General features: G+C 39.4%; 1 protein-coding gene and 1 long non-coding RNA gene across 2 annotated transcripts in view; both read right to left on the bottom strand.

Moving 5' to 3' along the window:
• Positions 1–434: 434 nt before the first annotated feature.
• Positions 435–3117, bottom strand: LOC119562959. Its single transcript, XR_005222089.1, has 3 exons — positions 2929–3117; positions 2287–2624; positions 435–2226 (listed from the first exon to the last, which is right to left on the bottom strand). It is a non-coding gene; the product is annotated as an uncharacterized LOC119562959 (long non-coding RNA).
• A 1532-nt stretch (positions 3118–4649) lies between these two features.
• The window catches only part of LOC119562948 (plexin-B), a 29929-nt gene continuing 10575 nt past the window's right edge, over positions 4650–24003 (bottom strand). Inside the window, exons 2-5 of the mRNA XM_037876113.1 lie at positions 18921–23693; positions 18276–18862; positions 5697–5879; positions 4650–5628 (exon numbers count right to left, since the gene is read on the bottom strand). Of these exons, the coding sequence (XP_037732041.1) occupies positions 5521–5628; positions 5697–5879; positions 18276–18862; positions 18921–23693 (5651 nt within the window). The 3' untranslated portion in view covers positions 4650–5520. The remainder of the gene's footprint in view (positions 5629–5696; positions 5880–18275; positions 18863–18920; positions 23694–24003) is intronic.

Below are 24003 nucleotides of genomic sequence, written 5' to 3'. Positions count from 1 at the left end.
TTCTATCCTTTTAATTGATCAGTAAGCTCCCGACTTTGTTTTTTCGCAAGGATATTTTTTTGAAGAGATCCTACCGACTGCGCGCGCCATTTACATGAGTCGTTCTTCGCCCGAATAAAAAATCAGGAGATTTTTTATATTTGTTGGTTATTCTTTATTAGAACGTTGGAAAAAGACTAATTGTATGTTACAGAATTGGTTAGAATGAAACCTCGGATTGCGTCTTAGAATTTACTGTTAGTGCATTAGGTGACGCAATCGCAAGTGGATGATGCGATCGACACTTTTTCGTTTATGTTTACATAATTCGGTCTTATTAGATCTTGCGATCTTTTTGGATTTTTACGTTTATGGAATTACGTCATTGTTGACGTTCGGACTTAATAAATTTTCTTTGTTTGTTTGCATTGCGGGATCTCAAGCTTCTGTATCGTTTTTAATCAAAGCCGAAATTGGCGATTCTGTTTATTTGTAAACGGTTTCGTTCTTTGAACTGGTGGCCGTTGAGAAATCGCAGTGCAGATACGTCACTATATATATATATTCCAAAGGCATGCGACTTCATCAACGGCTGATGGAGACACGTCTTCTCTAACTGTTCATCATAATTCGGACTTTGTCTATCGATTCGGTTTGTTTAAATGTATTTCAATGCAATTTTGAATGCTTCCAATGTTTTTTTGATTTTAACTTGTTCCCCAATTGTATTGCTTAAGGATATTGGTCTTTGGTTATGCATAGGGTCACTTTAGCTTTGATTGATCACTACTTTCGCCGAAGTATGCTATTGGTCAATACGCCTCTGAACGGATGGCTCCTAAAGCTGAACAATCATCACAGTATGTCGGATGTCGTCCTTATTGTTGATCCTCTCCACGTTCTTTGATGACTATGGCGGTATAAGATTCTTTCGAGCTGCGATTTGTTTCCTCCCTATAGACTGTTGGGTCCTGGTGGCAGAAGACTCCGTGGACGACTACCTCAGGGAAAGTCACCTTCCCTCGGAGCTGCCGTCTTCCGTCAGCAAGACACCCAAATGGATTCTCCCTCTTTCTTTAACTGTCTAAAGACTTTTATACAAGACTAGAGCTTTTACTTGGTTGCCGGCATGGATCGTATTAACTAGGTGTTCCCACCTAGGCATCCTGTTTCTTAAAATCTGCTATCTTGGGACTCAACGGCCGGCTGTTGCACTTTGCCACTACCTGAGTATGATTACCAGTAGGTCGATCGTGGCCGTTGTTCTGGCCACGCGACACCCGCAAATTGGCGAATTGCATTTTCTTCTGCGTTTACCAGTCTGAGTCTGGTTAATCAAATGCACCCCTCTCCCCGTCTCAAGACTCGTCGTTTGTTCCGTACTAGAATCTTTTTATGTGGAGGGCGTACGTAACACGCCATGAAAAACTGACTTTGTTGAGATATCCTTGACCAGCTCCAAATAGATAGCTCTTGTGGGAAAGCAAACGAAGACTCAAACGTAACATTTTACTGGAGGAATGGCCTGCAAAAATCAATGCATGAAATCCATCAATTCGCTCCTTTAGAAGATCCGCCATTATATAAAATCTAGCGACGAATTCCTCAGCCGGCCATACACTCTAAAAAGCTCAAACTGGTCAATGAAGGGCAAACTGGTCACTTGGCATTGAAAGCATTCCACATGCTAGTGTTTAGATTGAATTTAGTTTTGCGTTGTTTTTCATTTTTTTTTCAGCAACTGAATTTTTGCGTCCTCCGCATTCGGATACGATTTGCTTAAGTCGATTAGCTGTTGGCTCCAGCGATTATCTAAATGAATAGGAATCCGCTTTAAGTTACAATAGCGATTTTTAAGCGGCTGTGTACAGAGGGTATAAAGAACTAATTTTTCTAAACCGGATGACTCCAAAGTGAACCAAGGAAAATTTTGAAAATTTTAAGGCCTAGTACTCACATTGACAAAAACCGCGAGCCAACAATAGGAGTGAGCGATATGCAAATACGCTGCTAACGCTTTTCGTCGGGTCTGTTTTTCAGTGCGGTACTCAGATGGGCTTTGGAAATATAAGAAAAACTACCAGACTGAGCGAGTGAATGTCGATGAACGTTGTTAGCCGGGGCCGAAAAAATAAAAAATTTAATCGTGCGAAAGCGGTGTGGAAACTGAAAATTAAAAATGGAATGAATTTGAAGTGCTGCCAAGTGGGACTTCGCTCCCTTCATCGACATCCAGCCGGGCGTGACCTAGGAAAGAAATTAAGTTCTGACCAAAAGAATTTAGTTAAGTTGTACTAAAAGAAGTACCTTTGTAGCACAACCCCCAGAACGGTCTCCGACGAGCTCTCCATTGGGGGACCACAGGACTTCACCTCCATCAGCTTGGCAGCTAAAGCGGAGAAGGAGAAAAGGGCGCCCGCTAAAGGACAGCTGATGGAGCCTTGACACTCCATTACCAGAATGCTGGGCGGCTTCCTGCAGCATCAGAAGGAACCCCGTTCGGAATCCGGCTCCCACTTCCTCAAGGTCCTATATGCCTATTGGGATGCGGAGCTGGACTGCAGCTGGTTCGGGAAAGATGGCGAAACATCCGTGCGACGCGAAGAAGGCGGTGGAGTTTCCATTGCCAATCGGGTTTGCAAGAGCTAAAGTAAACAATATTTTTAAAGAATATACTATGTATTTGCACATGAGCTAGAAATCAAACAATTATTGTTATTTAATTCCCTTTTATATACGGATAGAAACAAAGTTTAAGCTTTTGGGAGACTAAGCGCAGCAAACTTCCGGTGTGTTCTTCAAGGAATTGGATAAAAGTATTGCTGGTTGATTGATAGTTCTGTATTCCGAGAAGGACTCAAGAGATAGAGGGCAATATTCGCTTGAGTCATCCCCGAACACAGAACTATTCGGCAACCATAGTATGCAAATTCAGCATCGAAGTCATACCTGTTATGGCCCCCGAGTACTTGTCCCCAAACTTGTTGAACAAAGAGAAGATTCAAGAATGTGTGAGAGAATTTGAGAAATTAGGATTTCTACAATGCTTTAGAGCAATTGCTAAACTCCATTCCATGTTCTCTCCCCACAAATACAACAGGAATTGGCTGGCATCCCTTGACCAAGTTATTTTTCTTTCTGCTGTGAAGAGAATCATTCGATTAAAATTGGTAAATAAATAAAACGGAATACAATTACCTGCTCGTATTACATTTTTTTCGCTTTTGTCAGGTGTTCCGGGCATGCTTGATGAAAAGTGATGAGTATTGGTGATGGAAAATAACACAAAATCTACTTTGCATACCTAAATCGGGGGTTTTACCTCTCTCCTCTTCCCTACAGTAAATGGATGCAAGCTCGACGCGTACGTAATGGAAACGGGCCCTAATGGCCTCTAGGGAGAGAGAAGGTGAACCGCAGTGGCTGCAGACAGTCAAATTGGCGATCAGTTAAAATTTAAAAAATAAAACTAATTTCACACTTTTTTGAGTAAGTGTAAACATTTTATAATATATATAGGATATTCGGAAGTGAATAGACCTGAATAAGGGAAACGACATTTAGTGGAGGAAGAAGCAGAGCCAGCAGGAAGACAAGCTTTCAGCAAGAAAATTGGGCACTGATTCCTGGGTGGCTTCAGGTTCTTATCCACAGGTAACTAGCTGATCATCCACAATTTACCTACACGTCGAGCCAAAATCTGCAAGAGCCAAAATATAAAAATAAAATTGATGTCCATATACTTTTATTTGTTAAGTGTCATATTTATTTAAACTATTTATTTTACCTATCAATACTGGCAATCTTATTGTTTAATTATATATTTAATTATGTTTCTTGTAAACGTAAAAGTTACAGTTTAAGAACATACTTTGAAAATACAATTTGCTAGCGAAATGAATTTGCGTGAGTAGAGATTGATTCTAGGGGGTTAAGATGTTAAACGGGTTTAAATGAACCACAAAGAGAAATTGGGACTTTGATTCCAACCGTATAGTACAGCCATGTAGCTTCTAAATCCGTCATGAAAGAAAACGTTGTCAAAGTTTTAAATTCCGTTTTTTATTGTTGTCTGCTGCGTATGCAGATATACACCGCGCGAAAAGCAGGACGCAATAATTTAACAGGTAGAATGAAGCGTTTCCCACCCTGTAAAGTGTATATATTCTTAATCAGGATCACTAGCCGAGTTGAAGTAGCCATGTCCGTCTGAACGCTGAGAGCTTTAAGAGTTATGATGTTGGGATTGAGCATGCAGATTCCAGGAATAGAATTCTCGAAAGCTTTTTAAGATCTTACATTTTGAAAATAACTAATTGTCTTAAAAAAAAGGATTTTCGGACTAAATTGCGTTCAAAGTTTTGTGGCTCTTCACAAAAAAAAAAAAATACAAAACTCGACCGATACATGCGTCAACCCCCTTAAGATTAGAAATTAAGTATATTGACAACTCAATTTATTTTAAAACTGCAAAGTATAAAAACTTTGTTTAGAGTATTTATTATTTATTTTAATATTTTTTTCAGTGTACCAAAACATGTCCCATTTAAATAAATCTTAATTGACATAAAAGAGAATCGTGGTTGGAAGATAAATATTATCTTTCGCAGAGTTATTCTAAAAAGAGGTTTATCGTTGATGCAGAGAAAGTTTCTACCACTTCTTTTATATTTTTTTAAGAACTTATTATATACAATATAAATACATATATTTATAAACATTTAAGAGCTTAATTTGAATACAGAACTAATTATGATAAAGATACATTGATCAGTTCTTTACTCGCTGAAAAATTTTACAAACGTTAGTAACACGAAGGCAAAATGCACAACACGTTCGCAAATACACTAATTTTGCTATATACAATTTACCAAAATTCGATTTTTAATTATGGTCGAACTTCTGGCAAAGAAATAATACTTTAAAATTTTTTTAGACTTGAAAGTTCTTGAGTCTTGGTCGCTCTATTGGCCGTTGCTAACTATTTTTCATTTTTTTGATAATGTTGCGTCACTTAAAATATATGGTAATTGGAAGCATGAGTGGGTGGTGTAGGTCTTCACATTTGAGCGTGTTTAACCAATAATTTCCGCATTTTTCTTGAAAGATCATTAAAAAATACCAACATAACATTGTCCACTTAAAAAAAAATTACGAAAATTGGAAATCAATATTTTGTGTTTAAAGTAGACTATTACTAATTTTAATAATTCTCATACTAAACTATCGCAAAATGTTATCACGACTTTCGAATTTAAGGCTGCACATATTGTGTTGTCATAATAGTAAGTAAGTATTTACGAAAATAAATCATTTTAAGTATTTTAACAAAAATGTTGTGTATTTTCTCTTCGTTATAAAAGCGATTGGGTATTGTTCTTATATTACAAAGCCTGCTTCTTGTACTTGTATGTTCTCTTTCTTAAAGTTAAATTTTGACAATTAGCAATAAATTAATATTATTCTCGCTAAAAGAAAAAATGGAAAGTAAATGTTAATGTTTTTTATAGTAAAAACCATTCCTAAAAAATCATATGTGTGTCAGCAATTAGATGTTCCGTCACCGTCAAGTGTAACACCAACATTTTCTAATTTACGAGAAAGTTGCATCTTCCGGCAATTTATATCGTTTTCGAGTGCTTCCATAATCTTTAATAATAGTTAAAAGCAATAGATTAGAGAAAAATGAAAATACATGATAAAAGAAATCCGCTTACCTGATCCTTATATTTTGTTATATAAATATATAACTCTTTTAACGCGGAAATGGTGTCAAATTCATCATTCTGCCTTACTGATAGTTGTTGCATTGCTGTACTCATTTCCTGGTCGCTTATTTGTGGAAGCCTTGACACATCTCGGTAAAATTCCTTAACCATAATTCTATAGTTTGGAATATCCTGCATTCAGAAAAATTTTAAAGGTTTTATTAATTAGTCTTTAATTTAAAGAAACTTAGTATCACTGTGGACGGCAGGCCGCGCGCTTTAAGTATACGCAGGGAGACTACTATATACATTTGCAGAATTGAAATTCTGCTACGATAGGTATCGAAACAAGTAACACCAATGAAAAGATATTATTATTCTCTTGAAACCAAGGACCGTAAATAATCATTATTAATTGTCTTTTAACAAAAAAATCTGTCAAAGATTAATCCTAAAAAATTATACCAGTATATTTTTTATGCATCATAGTTTCAATATCCAATTTGTTTTTTATTAAATTTTAATTCATAACTCGATGAATAATCTTTGTTTGAGTTTTATTTTTCGCTTGACAAATAACGCTATAGTCGAGTACCTCGACCCGCGATCTCAATATATGGTTATGTGGGCGGTAGACAGAATACAATAACAATACAATTCAGCTAAAATTTTTATTCTAGCACCAAAATTGTAGGAGCCAGTTTTGGGCGGTTTTTGGGCGTTAGAGTGAGCTTGGCGCCCTGCTGAAACAAACTCGCGATGCGCAAGAAGCTCAGGAATCTGCATGCCAAGTCCCAATAGCCTAGCTCTTATAGTTTCCGAGATCTAAGCGTTCACCCGGACGGACGGACGGACAGACGGACATGGCTAGTCCGACTGTGCTAGTGATCCTGATCAAGAATATATATACTTTATGGGGTCGTAAACGCCTGCCTGTTACATAGTTTCCGACGAATCTATTATGCCCTTTTAATCTACGAGCAACGTGTATAAAAATTACTTCTTCCATGACTTTGTTTTTATACCCTTGCAGAGGGTATATTGATTTCAGTCAGAAGTTTGCAACGCAGTGAAGGAGACGTTTCCGACCCCATAAAGTATATATATTCTTGATCAGCATGACTAGACGAGTCGATCTAGCCATGTCCGTCTGTCCGTCTGTCCGTCCGTTTCTACGCAAACTAGTCTCTCAGTTTTAAAGCTATCGGGCTGAAACTTTCCCAAAAGTCTTATATCTTATATCTAATATGAAACAAATTATAGCTTCGGTGTTTTTTGACATATTATCTTATACTATTGGGAATATCATTTTTTGTGTTTTTAAATTTAATAATTATAGCTGCAAGGGTATATAAGCTTCGGCTTGCCGAAGCTAACTTCCTTTCTTGTTTAACATATAACCTCCTAAGCTTGGAAATAACATTTTTTAATTAGTTTGGAATTTCGAATTAAATTTTATCAAAATCGTACCACTATATCATATAGCTGCCAAAGGAAAATTGGTGGAAAAATAATATGATACAAATTATAGCTTCGGTGTTTTTTTACATATAACCTCTAACGCTTGGAAATAACATTTTTTATTTAGTTCTGAGTTTCGAATTAAATTTTATCAAAATCGGACGACTATGTCATATAGCTGCCATAGGAACGATCGGAAAATTGGTAGGAAAATAATATGAAACAAATTATAGCTTCGGTGTTTTTTAACATATAACCTCCTACGCTTGGAAATACGATTTTTAATAAGTTCTGAATTTTGAATTTAATTTTATCAAAATCGGACGACTATATCATATAGCTGCCATAGGAACGATCGGAAAATTGGTAGGAAAATAATATGAAACAAATTATAGCTTCGGTGTTTTTTGACATATTATCTTATACTATTGGGAATATCATTTTTTGTGTTTTTAAATTTAATAATTATAGCTGCAAGGGTATATAAGCTTCGGCTTGCCGAAGCTAACTTCCTTTCTTGTTTTGATTGAAAATAAAACTTGGTCTCCAATTTTCCCGATTCAGGACCGATGGCTGTGAAAATGGTCGGGAAATATGGTCCAAAACGACAAGTGACGACGGGAGGTGCGAGTGCGTATACGTTTTGTTCAACTAAGGACAAGCTCTTGAAGCTGGATGTCATAATCTTGATAATTATAACTTTGATTATGATAACTTTGTCATCGCCATGGGTTTTAGATCAATCTACTAGAAAAAGGAAAGCACAGGGCAAGCAAACTAGGACCTTTCCGAAACGTACGAGAGACATTCCAAAGTGAGGCTCCGGAGGCTTCCTCACAGGAAGCGAAGGCAATGTACAGTGGATATCGTGGTCCTTACAAGAGGTAATGCAAAGTCAAGAGCAAGAAAAAAACGGAGAAACAGCATAACACTAAATCTTTCACGGTTCTGGGTTCCGGGAATGAAAGAAAACTTAATTTCAGTCACGCGGGCCATCAAGCGGGGATGCACAGTAATGTTTGTCGAAGAAAACGCAACTAAGTCAGGATGGCAAGAACATTTTGCAGGCTTTCAAGAAAAACAAGAGCCAGGCGAAGCGATGCAAGTGTTTGGCGTAATAGGAATGGCCACTTAAATTACGCTAGCCTGATGATTCTCTTGAAACAAGGAATGGTATCTGAATTGGAAAGCGTAAAGTTTACTCTTGTACAGTTGGCCAAAGAGCTAGTGAGATGGCTGGAGGGCGCCGAGCTGAAGGCAACCGAACGGGTCGCAGGTTGCGTATAGCGATCGCCCTGGTTCTCCAGGATAGCTATGAATAAGCATGGAAGTTGGTACGGCCCGGCAACCGCTAAGCCCCCAACAGTAATCGTAAATAAATAGTCCCGGACAGTCAGCGGGTATCTGCGCCGTAGCAGTACCAACGTCGCGCTTGTGTTGCCGCCTCCGACAAATACCTCACACTTACTCTACCTCTTCCCTATCCCCCCAACACTCATCTCATCTTGACTAATGTGTAACTCGTACCGTGCCGAGAGTAAATCTGGCTAAGAGCACGAGTCAAAAAAATAACTTAGTCTCAAGCGGTGGGCTCAGGCAACTGGCGACCGCCTGTTCTAAGTTAGCCTTACCCGGGTACAGCGGATCTATGCCCGGGTGGACCAGTCCTTTCCCCGCAGCTCGCAGGATCTATTATGGAGAGTACTAAGAACACGCACAAATCAAATCTTGAGTCCGATACTCATAAAAAGTCTTAAGTCGCAACCAGCGACGATCAGAAGAGCAAGAGCACTGCTCCGAAAGCCCAAGTCCACGCAACTTCTACACCTGTCAAGGTCAGCGAACAACGCAGCCGACTAGCCCCGAAACCCCACAATGATCAGCCCAAACCTTCCACCAGCGTAGGAGCGGCTAACCAGCCAGTCCAACGTGAGGGCGTACCAAGGCTGATCTTGTGGTAAGCACCAGGGCCATGGAGATTAAGAGGACACCACCTAACCAGGCAGGGCCTCTTGAGCGGAAGAAGGCGTTCCGCATCCTCAAACAGCTGGCAAACCAACCCCATAAGAGAGGACCAAGCGTCTGAGGATAAAAAAAAATCCTAGATTATTATAGATAGATAGCGCAACTAGCGAGTAAGAAGGCCAAGACAACCAACCGCGGCACATGGTCGGGGTCCTTTGCGGAAGTGGCAATATGTCGGTAGATCATTGGCGTCATCGACCAAAACGATGAAGGCGGAAGGATCCCACGAAACCAGTGGGGTCTGGTCCGCCCCCCGATTGCACAGATGCAGGATGGTACCAGGGGAACGTAAAGCTCATCGCCTGTGAGGACGAAAGATCGGCCGCCCTTACAAGGCTGCCATCACCAAGGTTGGCGAGTTCTACCCCGGGGCCAAGCTGACGGTTTGCGAGGCTGCAGACATCCCGTCTCGACCGAGAGCGAGGGTGTGGGTGCCGTCTGAACCCTCTGACAGATGGTGGAAAGTGGTTAAGGTGGAGAAAACCGAGCGCGTCACCATGAACGCGTCACCCGGTCCTTAATCAGGCATGCTTATGGGTTGAACTTATGGGTTCTGAACTATGGGTTCGACAAGGTGCAACTCCGCATCTACGACACGGGTAAACTAGCGAAAACAACCTGTCTGCCTGCGCGTCCTTTGAGCCCCCGAGTGACGACGAGTTGGAACACGAGGAGGCCAACCATACAGGGTACGTGTCAACTGACTCAGAGCTCACCGAAAGCCTGAAGCAGCTGTGCACACAGGGCACGACCCGACCGGGGCGCACTGTACTCCAGGACATAGTGTAGGAAGCGGAGGGTACCCAGCCCGAGCTCAGCCCTAAAGATGGTGCAGTTTCTACAGATTAATCTGCATCACAGCAAGGCAGCATCTGCTGCCCTCCCCACCCGCCTGGCATCAGGCAAAATAGACGTAGTCCTCATCCAAAAGCCATGGATTGTTGGTAACAACATCTGAGGCTCATCAACCCACCAATACAAGCTATCCCACACCAAGGGTATGGGTAAAACCAGGATCTGCGTTCTTACCAAGACACACATTAGCGCTTATCTTACTCCACAGTTTAGCGAAGGCGACCTCATCACGGTCAGACTGGAGCTAATCCATGACGGGCCAATACCAAACCCTATAACACAACAACTCATACACGCACGCTCATCTAAGGAACTCATCCTGGGAGGGGACGCTAACTCTCACCACATGCAATGGGGAAGTACAAACACAAACGAAAGGGGTTACTCTATGACTATCTCATTTAATAAAACTTATTTATTTGCAACAAAGGTAATGACCCAACTATCATCACTATAAATAGGAGGGAAGTAATAGACATTGTCCTAATATCTGATCCCCTGCTTAACCAGCTTGAATCGTGGAAAGTGGGGGTCGAATACTCATTCTTAGACCACCGGTACATAGAATTTACAATAACTCTAAACTGTCCACCCACCGAAACATTACAAATCTAAGACTAACCATCTGGGGTTATTACAAATAACTACTCAACAGAAACTTACATGCTCCACAAAACAAAGCACAAGCCGCCCTGGTGGAACACAACCCTGACGAACCTTAAAAGCGAATGCAGAACCTACTTCATTAGAGCTAAATATTACATCCTGGAACATATACCATACGAAGCTAAGCCTATACAAAAAAGAAATAAGAACATCGAAGCAAAGAGAATGGGCTAACTTCTGCAGTAGCATAGCATCTACTGCGGAGGCATCCCCAGACTTAGAAAAATCTTAGTAAAATCTCCAGCAACCAATGCCGACACCTGGACGGAAAACAGCCAGGAAACCCTTAAACTCCTGCTAGACACCCACTTCCCTAAAAATACCCAACCAGTGGATGACCTCTACATAGAGGAGACCCTCGACGATCAGAGCATAGCCAATATCTCAACCCCTGACCGCATCAAGTGGGCTATTAACTCTTTTAAGCCCTTCAAATCCCCCGGCTCTGAAGGGTTTTTCCCGGGCAAACTACAACGGACACATCAAACACATCCCTCCCTTGGCTGGTAGCCATCTTCCACGGCTGCCTAGCACTAAACCACATTCCATCCTGGTTGCTGGACGTTAAAGTAATAGTTATACCAAAGGTCGGCCAACCTTCCCACATACCCCAAAGGACTTCCGCCCGATAAGTGTCTCTTCCTTCTTGTTGAAGACCCTGGAAAGGCTAATTGACACCCACATCAGACTAACTACCAACCCAAGCCTACTCTCCAACGCACAACATGCGTACCGTAAAGGCAGATCAACAGATACCCCCCTCCACTCCCTAGTATCTTGTATAGAAAGGGGTTTCCGCAACTAGGAATACTCTCTGGCAGCTTTTCTAGACATAGAAGACGCCTTCAACAACGTCACCCCAACGGCTATCACTGGGATCTGCACACTCGACCAGGACTGTCAGTAGAGGAACCCCGCAAAGGGGTGTACTCTCACCTCTTTTATGGGTACTAAAGTGTCAGCCGGACCCGAACGACTTGGTTATCCTATTGCAAGGAAAATGTTCTTAAGCTCACTGCAATCTGATAGAGACAGCCCAATCGACCCTCTCTGGGTGGACATCGGAATGTGGACTGGGAGTTAACCCAGAAAAGACCGAACTAGTTCTATTCACAAGGAAGTATAAGATACCAAGTTTACCTCTCCCAGGCAAAGTACTTGATAAAAAAAAACTCAATTGGACGGACGACATCACAGACCGCACACGTAAAGCTGCCATTGCACTCTTCGCTTGTAAAAAAGCTATACGGAGAAAGTGGGATCTCTCCCCCGCCATAGTTTACTGGCTATACACTGCAATAGTCAGGATTATTCTTTTTTACGGAAACATCGTCTGGTGGCCTTCCCTAGATAAGAATTGTAACCTTAAGATCCTTCACAAGATCTAAGGAAGCGCAGAGCTCAGTGTAGGCGCTCCCCACCACAGCCACTGAAGCATTGAACAAAATCCTCGACCTTCATCCCCTGGACATACTTGCTAAAAGCTGGGCATCAGCAACAGCGCTGAGGCTACGCGAAGCAGCGGCCTGGACAACAGGCTCATAGAGTCACTCCAGTATACTAACAAATCAGTGAGTTTTCCAAGCGGAAGTCATAGCAATCCAGGAAGCCAAGTCCCTCCTAGATACATCAGAACATCACGACACAGACATTTACATCTTTTCGGACAGTCAAGCAGCCCTCAGGACCCTCGACTCCTATACAGCTAACTCAGCCACTATCTCTGAATGCCGCAAATCTCTGAACGAGATGTTCACTCATCTGAGAATCAACCTCATCTGGGTGCATGGACACCGTAATATGAGTGCAACTGCGTAGCAGACGAGCTAGCAAGACAAGGGACAACCGCCGATATCCTTCGCGATAAGGACACGGTGGGTATGCCCATGGCTACCTGTAAGCTCCTCCTTTGGCAGAGAATGTACACCCTCTCCAACAACCGATGAAACACAACCTTAACTTGCCACAATTCCTGGCTCATTTCCACTCTCATAATGGAACACAACCTTAACTTGCCACAACTCCAGGCTCATTTTCACTCTCATAAATGCCCTCACGGGCCATTGTCTTATAGGGACTCACGCACCTAGTCTGGGACTCAGCAACAACGACTACTGCCGCAGCTGTAAGCAGACAGACGAAAAGGAGAGCATCGAACACCTCCTATGCTTCTGCCCAGCGCATACCCTCAAACGTTTTCAAGCCCTAGGGAGCTACACACTTCCGAACCTTGCGGCCATACAGGGCCGATAGGCGGAAGCTATCCAAACTACTTGCTAAATAAGCATGGTTCCGTAGCAGCCGCCCAAGGTTAAGCTCGAAACGGCTTGTACATAGGTCGACAACATATTACTTTGATTGACAAAACCTCTTACCAAGCATGGTATGGTAAGAAACCCAGTGTTCTAGAAATGCGAATATTTGGTTTGGGCAGAAACATTGAATTGAAAATAATATAATTCCGCTACTATGCAGAAGCTACAGTAAATCTTATCATATAACTTTTAATAGATACAAATTTAAGAAATTTACGTCTTGAAATTTGTCATCTGTCATTATAAAAGTTTATACTAGATTCGTCGGAAAGTATGTAACAGGTAGAAGGAAGCGTTTCTAACCCCATAAAGTATATACACATTTGATCAGGATCACTAGCCGAGTCGATCTAGCCATGTCCATCCGTCTGTCTGTCCGTATGAACGCTGAGATCTCGGAAACTACAAGAGCTATATAATTCAAAATGTCAGGAAACAGATTCTACGCAATCTGATCTATCAGTCTTAAAGCTATCGGGATAATACCTTTATATTGCAGGTAGTATATAAGTCGGAACGACCCGGATCGGACAACAATATCCTATAACTCCCTTAGGAATTATTGGGAAAATAATAAAATAATATTTATAAAAAAAATGGGTTCTTGTTGTTTGTTTTACTCTTAGGAGTGTCACTCTTTTAAAAATTTCACACTTTTGAATACAATTTTTGAAAAATCGGCTGACTATATCATATAGGTGCCATAGAAATTATGTTTGATCATATTCTACTTTTCATAACTTTAAAAATAAAGTACTATATTTTGTTGTTCTTGGTGACAGAGAAAGTTATAGTCTCAATAAATGAGATCTATGAGATGACTCGTTTTACAACATACATACTTGTACAATATACATTGTACATTCAAAATTATGGGTTTATTACAAAGGAACACAAAATTGAACTTTGTGAAATTTTCTTTAAACCATTTATATTTTTCCATGATAATTGGATCTTCCTGAGTAAAAGTCCCTTACAAACTTGTGTTTCATCACCACAGGCTCCGTGGTATAGCTAAGAATACAAAAAACCGATGTTTGTCCACATATTGAATTATGTGGCCTACGTCATTGGACTTATCTCAAACATTTTTGCCGAAACACACTATTTGGGCAATGTTTGATTTAGTGTAAATTTAATTTGCTTAGCTATCGGCGGCCAAAAATGGTTTAAATTAGTTAGCTGAGTAACGGGGATATACAAGCCGATGGACTCGTTTCCTAGTCTTTCAAATTATTTTAGTTCATACAAACACTACATTCATCTCGATTAAAATTATAATTTCTTTTTAAATTGCGATCACTCAGTTGGCCGGAATTTCAGCTAACTTTGGGTTACTTTTTTATGAAGCTCTACAATAATGACGAGCTCTACAATAACAATCTAGGAAGTTAACTTCGGCATTTCGAAGTTTGTATACCTTTGCAGTTATAATTATTAAATTTAATTTGAAATTCTTTAAAATACAAAATATGATATTCCCAATAGAATAAGATAATATGTCAAAAAACACCAAAGCTATAATTTCTTTCATATTATTTTTCAACCACTTTTCCGATCGTTCCTATGGCAGCTTTATGATATAGTCGTCTGATTTTGATAAAATTAAGTTCGAAATTAAGAACTAATTATAAAATGTTATTTCCAAGCGTAGGAGGTTATATGTTAAACAAGAAAGGAAATTAGCTTCGGCATGCCGAAGTTTGTATACCCTTGCAGCTATAATTATTAAATTTAAAAATACAAAAATATTCCCAATAGTATAAGATAATACGTCAAAAACCACCAAAGCTATTATTTGTTTTATATTATTTTCCCACCAACTTTCCAATCGTTTCTATGGCAGCTATATGATATAGTCGTCCGATTTTAATAAAATTAAATTCGAAATTCAGAACTAATTAAAAAATGTTATTTCCAAGCGTAGAAGGTTATATGTTTAAAAACACCGAAGCTATAATTTGTTTCATATTATTTTCCCACCATTTTTACGATCGTTCCTATGGCAGCTATATGATATAGTCGTCCTATTATGATAAAATTAAATTCGAAATTCAGAACTAATAAAAAAATGTTATTTCCAAGCATAGGAGGTTATATGATAAACAAGAAAAGAAGTTAGCTTCGGCAAGCCGAAGCTTATACACCCTTGCAGCTATAATTATTAAATTTAAAAACACAAAAAATGATATTCCCAGTAGTATAAGATAATATGTCAAAAAACACCGAAGCTATAATTTGTTTCATATTAGATATAAGATATAAGACTTTTGGGAAAGTTTCAGCCCGATAGCTTTAAAACTGAGAGACTAGTTTGCGTAGAAACGGACGGACAGACGGACAGACGGACAGACGGACATTGCTAGATCGACTCGTCTAGTGATGCTGATCAAGAATATATATACTTTATAGGGTCGGAAACGTCTCCTTCACTGCGTTGCAAACTTCTGACTGTAATCAATATACCCTCTGCAAGGGTATAAAAACACCGAAGCTTTAATTTGTATCACATTATGATATAGTCGTCCGATTTTGATAAAATTTAATTCGAAACTCAAAACTAATTAAAAAATTGTATTTCCAAGCATAGGTTATAGGTTATATGTTAAAAAACACAAAATTTTTTTTCCAAATTTTCTTATGGGAGCTATAAAATATAGTTGTCCGATCCGGCTGGTTCCGACTTATATACTACTACCTGCAAAAGAAATAAGACTTTTGGGAAAGTTTCAGCCCGATAGCCTTAAAACTGAGAGACTAGTTTGCGTAGAAACGGACGGACAGACGGCCAGACGGACAGACGGATATGGCTAGATCGACTTTATGGGGTCGGAAACGTCTCCTTCACTGCGTTTCATACCCGATAGCTTTAAAACTGAGAGACTAGTTTGCGTAGAAGCGGACGGACATACGGACATGGCTAGATCAACTCGTCTAGTGATGCTGATGAAGATATGTGGTGGCTCGATCGGACTTTAATGTTCTCAATAGTCATTGCTATTCTATGTATTTAAGTCGATGTAAATTCGAATTTTCAAATGATCCGAAGCAGTTTTATAACTTTGTTAATGCCAAGCGTAAGTCGTCGGCATTGCCTTCATCGGTACGGTTTAACTCAATGGAGGCATCGACGAATTCTGAAATTGCTGATTTATTTGCCGAGTTTTTCCAAACTACTTATAGTTCGGCTGCTTGGTCAAATTCTAACTACCCTAATCCCTTAAATAGGGCAAATTGTATTTTTACCCCTGAAATTACGGAAAGTTCTCTCTTAAGAGACTTAGCAACAACAACGCCAACTTATTCTCCCGGTCCAGATGGACTCCCCGGGTGTGTGCTTAAGTTTTGTGCGTCAACCATATGTAAACCGATTCTTAAACTTTTTAATTTGTCTATTTCATCATCAGTTTTTCCTACTATCTGGAAGGACTCTTTTATCATTCCACTTCACAAAAAGGGTGCGAAGGCGGATGCCCAGAATTACAGAGGTATTTCTAAATTGTCGGCAATTCCTGAAGCATTTGAACGTATTATTACTTCTTATTTGCAACATTTATGTTCCTCGCTAATATCACCGTGTCAGCATGGTTTTGTTAAGCGAAGATCGACCACCACCAATCTTCTGGAATTGTCATCTATTGTAATTAATGGATTTAAGAATAAAATGCAGACTGACGTTATATACACAGATTTTAGTAAGGCCTTTGACTCTGTCAACCACTCTCTTCTCTTGTTTAAATTAAATCAGCTTGGGTTTCCATGTAATCTATTAACTTGGATTTCAAGTTATTTGAATGGTAGGACTCAGAGGGTTACATTCAAGAACTTTGCCTCAAAACTGATCTATGTGACATCTGGAGTGCCTCAGGGTAGTCATTTGGGCCCTTTGCTGTTTACTTTGTTTATTAACGATCTTCCCTCTATCATAACACACTCTCGTGTACTAATGTATGCTGATGATGTTAAGCTTTGTTTATCACATAATGATATAGCGTCGAGTTTCAACTTACAGTCAGATATTGATTGTTTTCAGGGATGGTGTGAGTATAACCTTTTAAATTTGAACTGCCTTAAATGCAACGTTATGACTTTTCATAGGGGTACTCCTACTTTTGTTAGTTACTCTCTTAAAAATACGCCACTCGACCGCATATATTCAGTTAATGACTTAGGCGTTCTTCTGGACCCAAAACTTAAATTTGACTGCCACATAATGTCCACTGTCAGCAAGGCCATGAGTGTTCTTGGGTTTATAAAGCGTTGGTCAAAAGAATTTGATGACCCTTATACAACCAAATTATTATTTACCTCCCTTGTCCGTCCTATTTTGGAATACTGTTCTTCAGTTTGGAGTCCACAATATCAAGTATTGAGTCGGTACAAAAAAAATTTCTTCTGTTTGCCCTTCGTAGTTTGAACTGGGATCAAAACGTAAGGCTACCTTCCTATCAGAGTAGATTACTATTGCTTAATTTACCTACCCTTGCAAATCGTAGAACAATGCTTGGTACTATTTTTATGCAAAATCTTATAAGAGGTGATATTGATTCTGTAGAACTTGTAAACCGCCTAACTTTCAATGTTCCTGTTAGACTTACACGAAATTATTATCCCCTAAATTTGCCACGATGTACATCTAATTTTTGTCTGCACGAGCCCTTTCGCGTTCTATGTAATAATTATAATAACCTTTATCATTTACTTTGCACTTCAACTTCTATCCCGGTATTAAAAACTAATATTTTAACTCATTTGCTTCTTTCTTAGATGCTTCTTTTATTTTCATTTGTGTTCCGTCTCTATTTGTTTATTGTATCTTCCTCGCGAACTCGTATTTTTGCCCAAATTGATAAAAGGGCCCCGCGCGTAACAAGCACGTGCTTGGTGTCGTTGGGCCACTTGTTTGTACTGCTCGTAGTGCATCAACGTCCATCAATAAAAAAAAAAGAATATATATACTTTATGGGGTCGGAAACGTCTCCGTCACTGCGTTGCAAACTTCTGACTGAAATCATAATACCCTCTGCAAGGGTATAAAAAGCCCTAATTTTTTTGTAGTTAAAACAAAAAATAAATTTACTTAGTAAAATAATATATAAATGGTTAAAAAACAAAGAAAAAAAGTACCCAATAAACTTTAAAAACACTGCGGAATCATGGGTCAACCCTCATTAATAATAATACCACCTGCAAAGACATACAATGAGCTAACTATTACAAGCTACGAGTAAAAACATTAAGCAATTATTTTTAGTTTCATACTCACTTTTGCAAATAACAACTTATTCGACGGAGAATCTTTTCCAAGTCTATGCTCCGAAGTTGAGCAGGCATCCATAAAAGTTTGCGCAATGACACTCAAACAAGAATCCACACAATACGTTTTATTTACGTCAAATATAAAATCTGGATTCTTTATAAAATTAACCCAGAATCGAAGGGGCAAACAATTTGATTTCCAAGCATGTACAATATCCGTATCAGCAATGTCATGACGTCGCGCAGCTTCATCTAGTAAATCAAAAAGCCATTTCACTGCAGGTGGTAACTCCTCATTTACGGTTAAAATAATTGAAAAGAAATCGTCAACAAATTTTTGAATAGTTCCCTTAGTGGCCAAAAGACGTGTTAAGTAGACCTCTGGTATCGTTTTGTTTACCCTCTCATTACAATTATTTACGCAATGCGATGATTGCATTGCTGGTGAAGCTCCAGATAAGGCAGAGTTTTTAATGTTCATATAATGATCAGGTATAATGGGCTTGATAAGATGGTAAAGTCGAGGTTGCTGCAATCCTGACTCGATGTCATTATTAATTATAATATGGCTTTGCGAATTATTTATAAAATAAACTGCAATAAAAGGAAATAGCTATGTTAGTTATTTTATTAAGTTGAGTTTAAAACTTACAATTGTGGTAAGGTGCCGGATTTTGGTTTTTGCCATACGGTATATGGTAGTTATCATTTTGCCTTGCTATAAGTGACATCACAGCCGATTCTTTTACTCCGTAATGGGCCAATGTGTTGAGGCGTTTCCATCCATTAATTGTTTTTGTAGTTAGGTCTTCATCTTGTAATGTGAGATGACCTCCTCTTCCATGCCTCCATTCTAAGTCAACTTCGTGTACAGATGGTCTCATAGAAAACGGAGTATTTTTAAAAATCGCGTCGAGGATTTTTAACTTAACTTGGGATATGGTATCCCAGTCGTTCACACGACATTGGACTTTTTCATCAAGATCATCTTGTAAAATGTGCAATATTACAACAGAATGGGTAACTTGTTCGTGGAGAAGCCGTTCTTCTGAAAGTGAATAGCGAGCATCGTTTGTTATTGCGTCCACCAAACCCTTTTCAATTTGATGCTTAATTGCCTTGAACAGCAAAAATAAATTGGATCCAGCATATTCTTTTAGGTAGTCGTACATACAAATTGCTAAGTAGTTAGTCAACATTTTTTCAACTACGCTCTCAGTGCGTCGAAGCATTAGCTGAGGATGTTTGCTGGCGAGCGATTTGTCAATTAATCGCAATAAAAGGGACTTTAAAATTTCCGTTGCATATTCCATTTTATTCATTAGAACAACCATAAGTAATGAGGCTACGTTAACTCGATCGCGTATTGAGAAAGACGACCTTTGAGCTTCTAAAGTTTCTATGAACATTAGTAAAAAATACTTGTTACCAATAAGTTGCTCAAATTGTATCATAGCTGCATCATAGTTAGTGTGCGGGCTACTTCCACGAAATTTTGGAGAATTTAGAATAGGATGATCTGATACACCGGGAAAAAACACTTTCATAATATAGTTGACGTGATCTAACGTTGGTATACCGGTGCTCTCCAAATCAGCTGTTAGATCGGTCATGTCCGTTTGTAGTTCAGCAAATGCCTGTTTACACTCAGAACGGACGTTGCTTTCCAATGTAATCATCTGTATCTGAATGCGTTTGTATTCACGTTCTGCTTGTGTCGATTTCCTCCTGAATATTATCAGAACGATAACCAGAACAATGACAAGTACTGCCACCGTCAACATAACGACAAACAGGGCATGAGAAAAAACATAGGGTTTATTTAAATCATACTTCAGATATCCTATGACGAAACGCAGATTTCGTCCTACTTTAACCACAACTAGAGGTAAATCTGTTGATTGATCCACACCATTTTCATCAGTTGGGAGTGGTTGATGCTCCGGTGGAATGCATAAAAGTTGAGTTAGTGCTAGACTGGTAATATTGCATTGAGTGGTACCAATGGTTACATTAACGTCGTATTCGTCAGCTGCCAAATTTAGTAGCTCACCTTCAATAACCAAGCTGTCACCCTTGTATAGTTTAATGCCGTCGTTTGGAAATGGTAAATACTTGGGATCAGCTAAATAAACAATAGTGCTCCTAATATCATGAAAATATTTATTTAAGTCTCGAACAAGCTGTACATTGTCCATTACAAAACTAAGTTGTAAGTTCAGTTGCGTTTCATGGACTTTTACAAAAGTTGTAACATCCATGTTATTATTGACGAAATAGCTGGGCGCAGTTCCCCCTGTTGTGTATATGTGAAAGTTGTCTACGAAGTCCGCTCTTCGCTTTTGCCTAATAAATTCATTTTGAAGCCCACTTTCAGTTAAATGAGAAGAATTTTTGAAGTCGAATTCCGAATCCATCACTCTGTTTGAACTTTTAAAGGCTTGAAATTTATTATTTACTGGAGGAGATGGGCATTCCATTTGATTTGAATTGATTACTACGCAAGACGTTTTGTTTACTCTTTCATTATCAAAAAAAACCTCAAGTTCAGGTTTTTGAATTGAATCAAGATATATTCCATGAACGGTCAGGACGCGACCACCACTTACAAAACTGCGTAGAGGCTTGATTTGCATTATGCGCGGGTCCTGGGTATAGTTAAATATAGAACAGGGCTGCCTTGGTGGCGTACGGAATTGGTAAGTACCAAAATTACTTCGTGTCGGATTTTTGTTGGTAATACTTCCGGGTGAGATCTGACATTCTAAAGTTCGATTGGCACCGTCAATAACCAGGTGCAGAGACCTTATTGGTTCTGGCTGGGTCGCCTCTGATGTAGTACAACTTACTTGAGATGACGAAGCCTGTGTAACATTTATATGACACTCATACTCATCTAAAAATGCACGCATTGTTGATCCAATGTTCAAAAACTTTCCTATTAATGACAATTGTGTTCCTCCAGACCTGGGTCCAATCGTGGGATATAATCCTGTTAACAACACATTTTTAAAATGAAACTGTACACTAGATTCAGTATACCCTGCATCATTGGCAACCTTTATAGGCGCTGACATTTCATACGTCACTGCTCCAGTGCGGCATTCGATCTTTACCGATATTTGGTAGTTGACTAGTTCACAAGGCACAGACCCGATAAATATTTTCCCACGCACATCTTCTTCGCGAATACCCAAATTACTGCCTTCGATTGTAATAAGGGTACCACCCTCAATAGGTCCCGATAACGGTTTAATAATATCGATCCTTGGTAGAGGGCACTCGTTTTCTTTAGTTGTTTTTGATCGTCCGCTAATAGAGCGATCACTGTCTGATATGCAAGTCTCATTATATACACATGAGTTGCTGCACCAAGCACATTGGTATTTTGGATCACGAGTGACACACAAGCTGCAATCAGCATGATCACGATGTGAGCCCAGTACGTCGCACTTATATAATGTAACATTTGCGGTGTCCACGTAGTGCTGGAAATTCCATGTAATTACAACCCTGGCTTGGTATTCATGTGTATTAGTCTCGTAGAAATACGGTGTTTTTTCACAAACAACAATCTTGTTCGACTCAATGTGCGCAGGCAATAGCATCTGAGCAGCTTCAATATGGATTGTACATAAGAATCCAGCGTGAGCGCTTTTGGGTTTTGGTAAGTTTTCTATCTCTAAACGAATTTCTTTTGGCACCCGCACCGGTAGAAGAATCGCCGGACGATTGTTTTTTAAATGGGGGCATTGACCAACACTACTTACAGCATTTTCTATATTACGGCATTGTAATGATTGGTGAACACATTTATTGTCAAAAATACACCAATTGCAGCCCCATGAACTGTGCAGACATTCCTGGCAATTTCCATGATGCGAACAGTCAAAGAATGCAAAATATCTTGATACAAAGTCCTTATTTGTCTCCGAACTTCTTACGGACAGTGGCACCAAAACATGGTCTGTATTAGTTGGTATTACTGGTCTTTCATCTAGTGGGGGCGTAGCACATCCAAGTCCATTTTCCAGGATTTCGGCATCAATAGGGGTAGAGTTTCCGAAGACACATCGATATTTTGCATTAAAAGGTTCGGGCAGCGTTCGAATTATTAAGTGCAGGTGTGTTAGATCAGTAATTGGTATTTTCTCCGGGATAATAGATTCAAACTCAATGCACTGCTGTCCACTGCCCAATGAAAGCCATCGCGATGCTGACGTATCTCGCTGACAAGTTGACCGCACAGTGCACCGTTTTTCCAAGGAACACCATCCACAGAAAGGATCTCGAGACTCCAAGCAAGCTGAACAATTTGTGTATACAGAACAGTGCTCGATTCGGAGTTTAGTTATTTTACGCTGAGATAGAACGTAAAGGAAATCTTTTTTGGGCGACATCATAGTGTTAGGTAGTATCCGATTTCCAGCGTCCACGACTATTTCTTCGTACTCACCAGGACTTTGACCAGATAATAAAACTTTTTTTATCACTCCATTGTCTGTTCCAAGAAAAGCAAGGGAATGCTGTTGATCAGTCGTTGAAGTTGCAGTCACTGACGTAACTGACACATTATCAAAATGAAAGAGAGCCTGTGTTGTAATAGGGGACACTCCGCTTATCTTAAGTCCTACAGAACAAAAGTTGTATATGTTACCGAGCGAGCCAACTATTGGGCACCTGCCGTCATTAATAGTGCCCGATATATAACCCAAATTTCGATCCTTTATGGTTCCGTTAAAGCACAGATGGATATTTTCAATAAACATGTCCTCAATATCTTTTATGCTATATATGCACATAGCTGATTTGCTTTCTGGCTGATTGCTTATCTCTTTCGAGGGCGAAAAAACAGTTACTAACACGTGATCATCCTTTTTTATGCCCATTTTCTGAGCTAATTTTTGGCTCGCAGGAGTTATTTTGGCATCGCGTAGTATATTGTAGTCAATATGGTTTTCAGTTGCCGTACATTGAACTGTTATTTCAGTATAACTGTCATAATTGGGATCTGTAATACATATACGAGCCAAACGGGTTACATAACCTGCCTCATCAGCTAAATGCGATTTTTTTTGAACAATAATAAAGTACGCATATTCAGAAGAGTTAAAGCCATAAACATAATCTACCAAGAAATGATCCCGATATTTGACATCGATATTTATAATTGACTGCTGTATTGAAAACTCTGCGTAGTTTAAATCATCAAGGCGACGGGACGAAATGGCAGGTACGTCATGGCGATAATCACCAACGTTCGTGAACGTGGTTCCCACATATAAAATATCCTCTTCTTTCCATGAATATCGTGCAGGACCTACAAATGCATATGTGGATGCATTTTCATCATTTGCAGCTAATGGAACTGCGACAAATTGAGGCGTTGATGGAAACCGTGGCAGGCTGTAAATTTCGCAGGCTCCTGTAAATAAAAAATAAGAGTATATCATTTATTATCATAATTACCAATCTGACAATAAATGTATTTTTAATCAAATCGATGGGTATTGACAAACATTTTTGTTAAAATACTGATTTTAGCATTAAAACTGTGGGCGCCACAGTTTTGGGCGGTTTGTGAGCGTTAGAGTGGACGTGACAATTTTTTAGGTCAATTGATAGGTATTGACGAAACCAATACCTTTCAAATAATTTTTTTTTTAGCATCACAACTGTGAGCGTTAAAATGTTGCGCAGTTTGTTGTCGTTAGAGTGGGCGTGGCTTTCTTAAC

The sequence above is a fragment of the Drosophila subpulchrella genome, chromosome 4 (assembly GCF_014743375.2).
Source record: "Drosophila subpulchrella strain 33 F10 #4 breed RU33 chromosome 4, RU_Dsub_v1.1 Primary Assembly, whole genome shotgun sequence".
NCBI lineage: Eukaryota > Metazoa > Arthropoda > Insecta > Diptera > Drosophilidae > Drosophila > Drosophila subpulchrella.
Note: the sequence above shows the minus strand (reverse complement) of the source record. Positions and strands in the feature narration are given on the sequence as shown.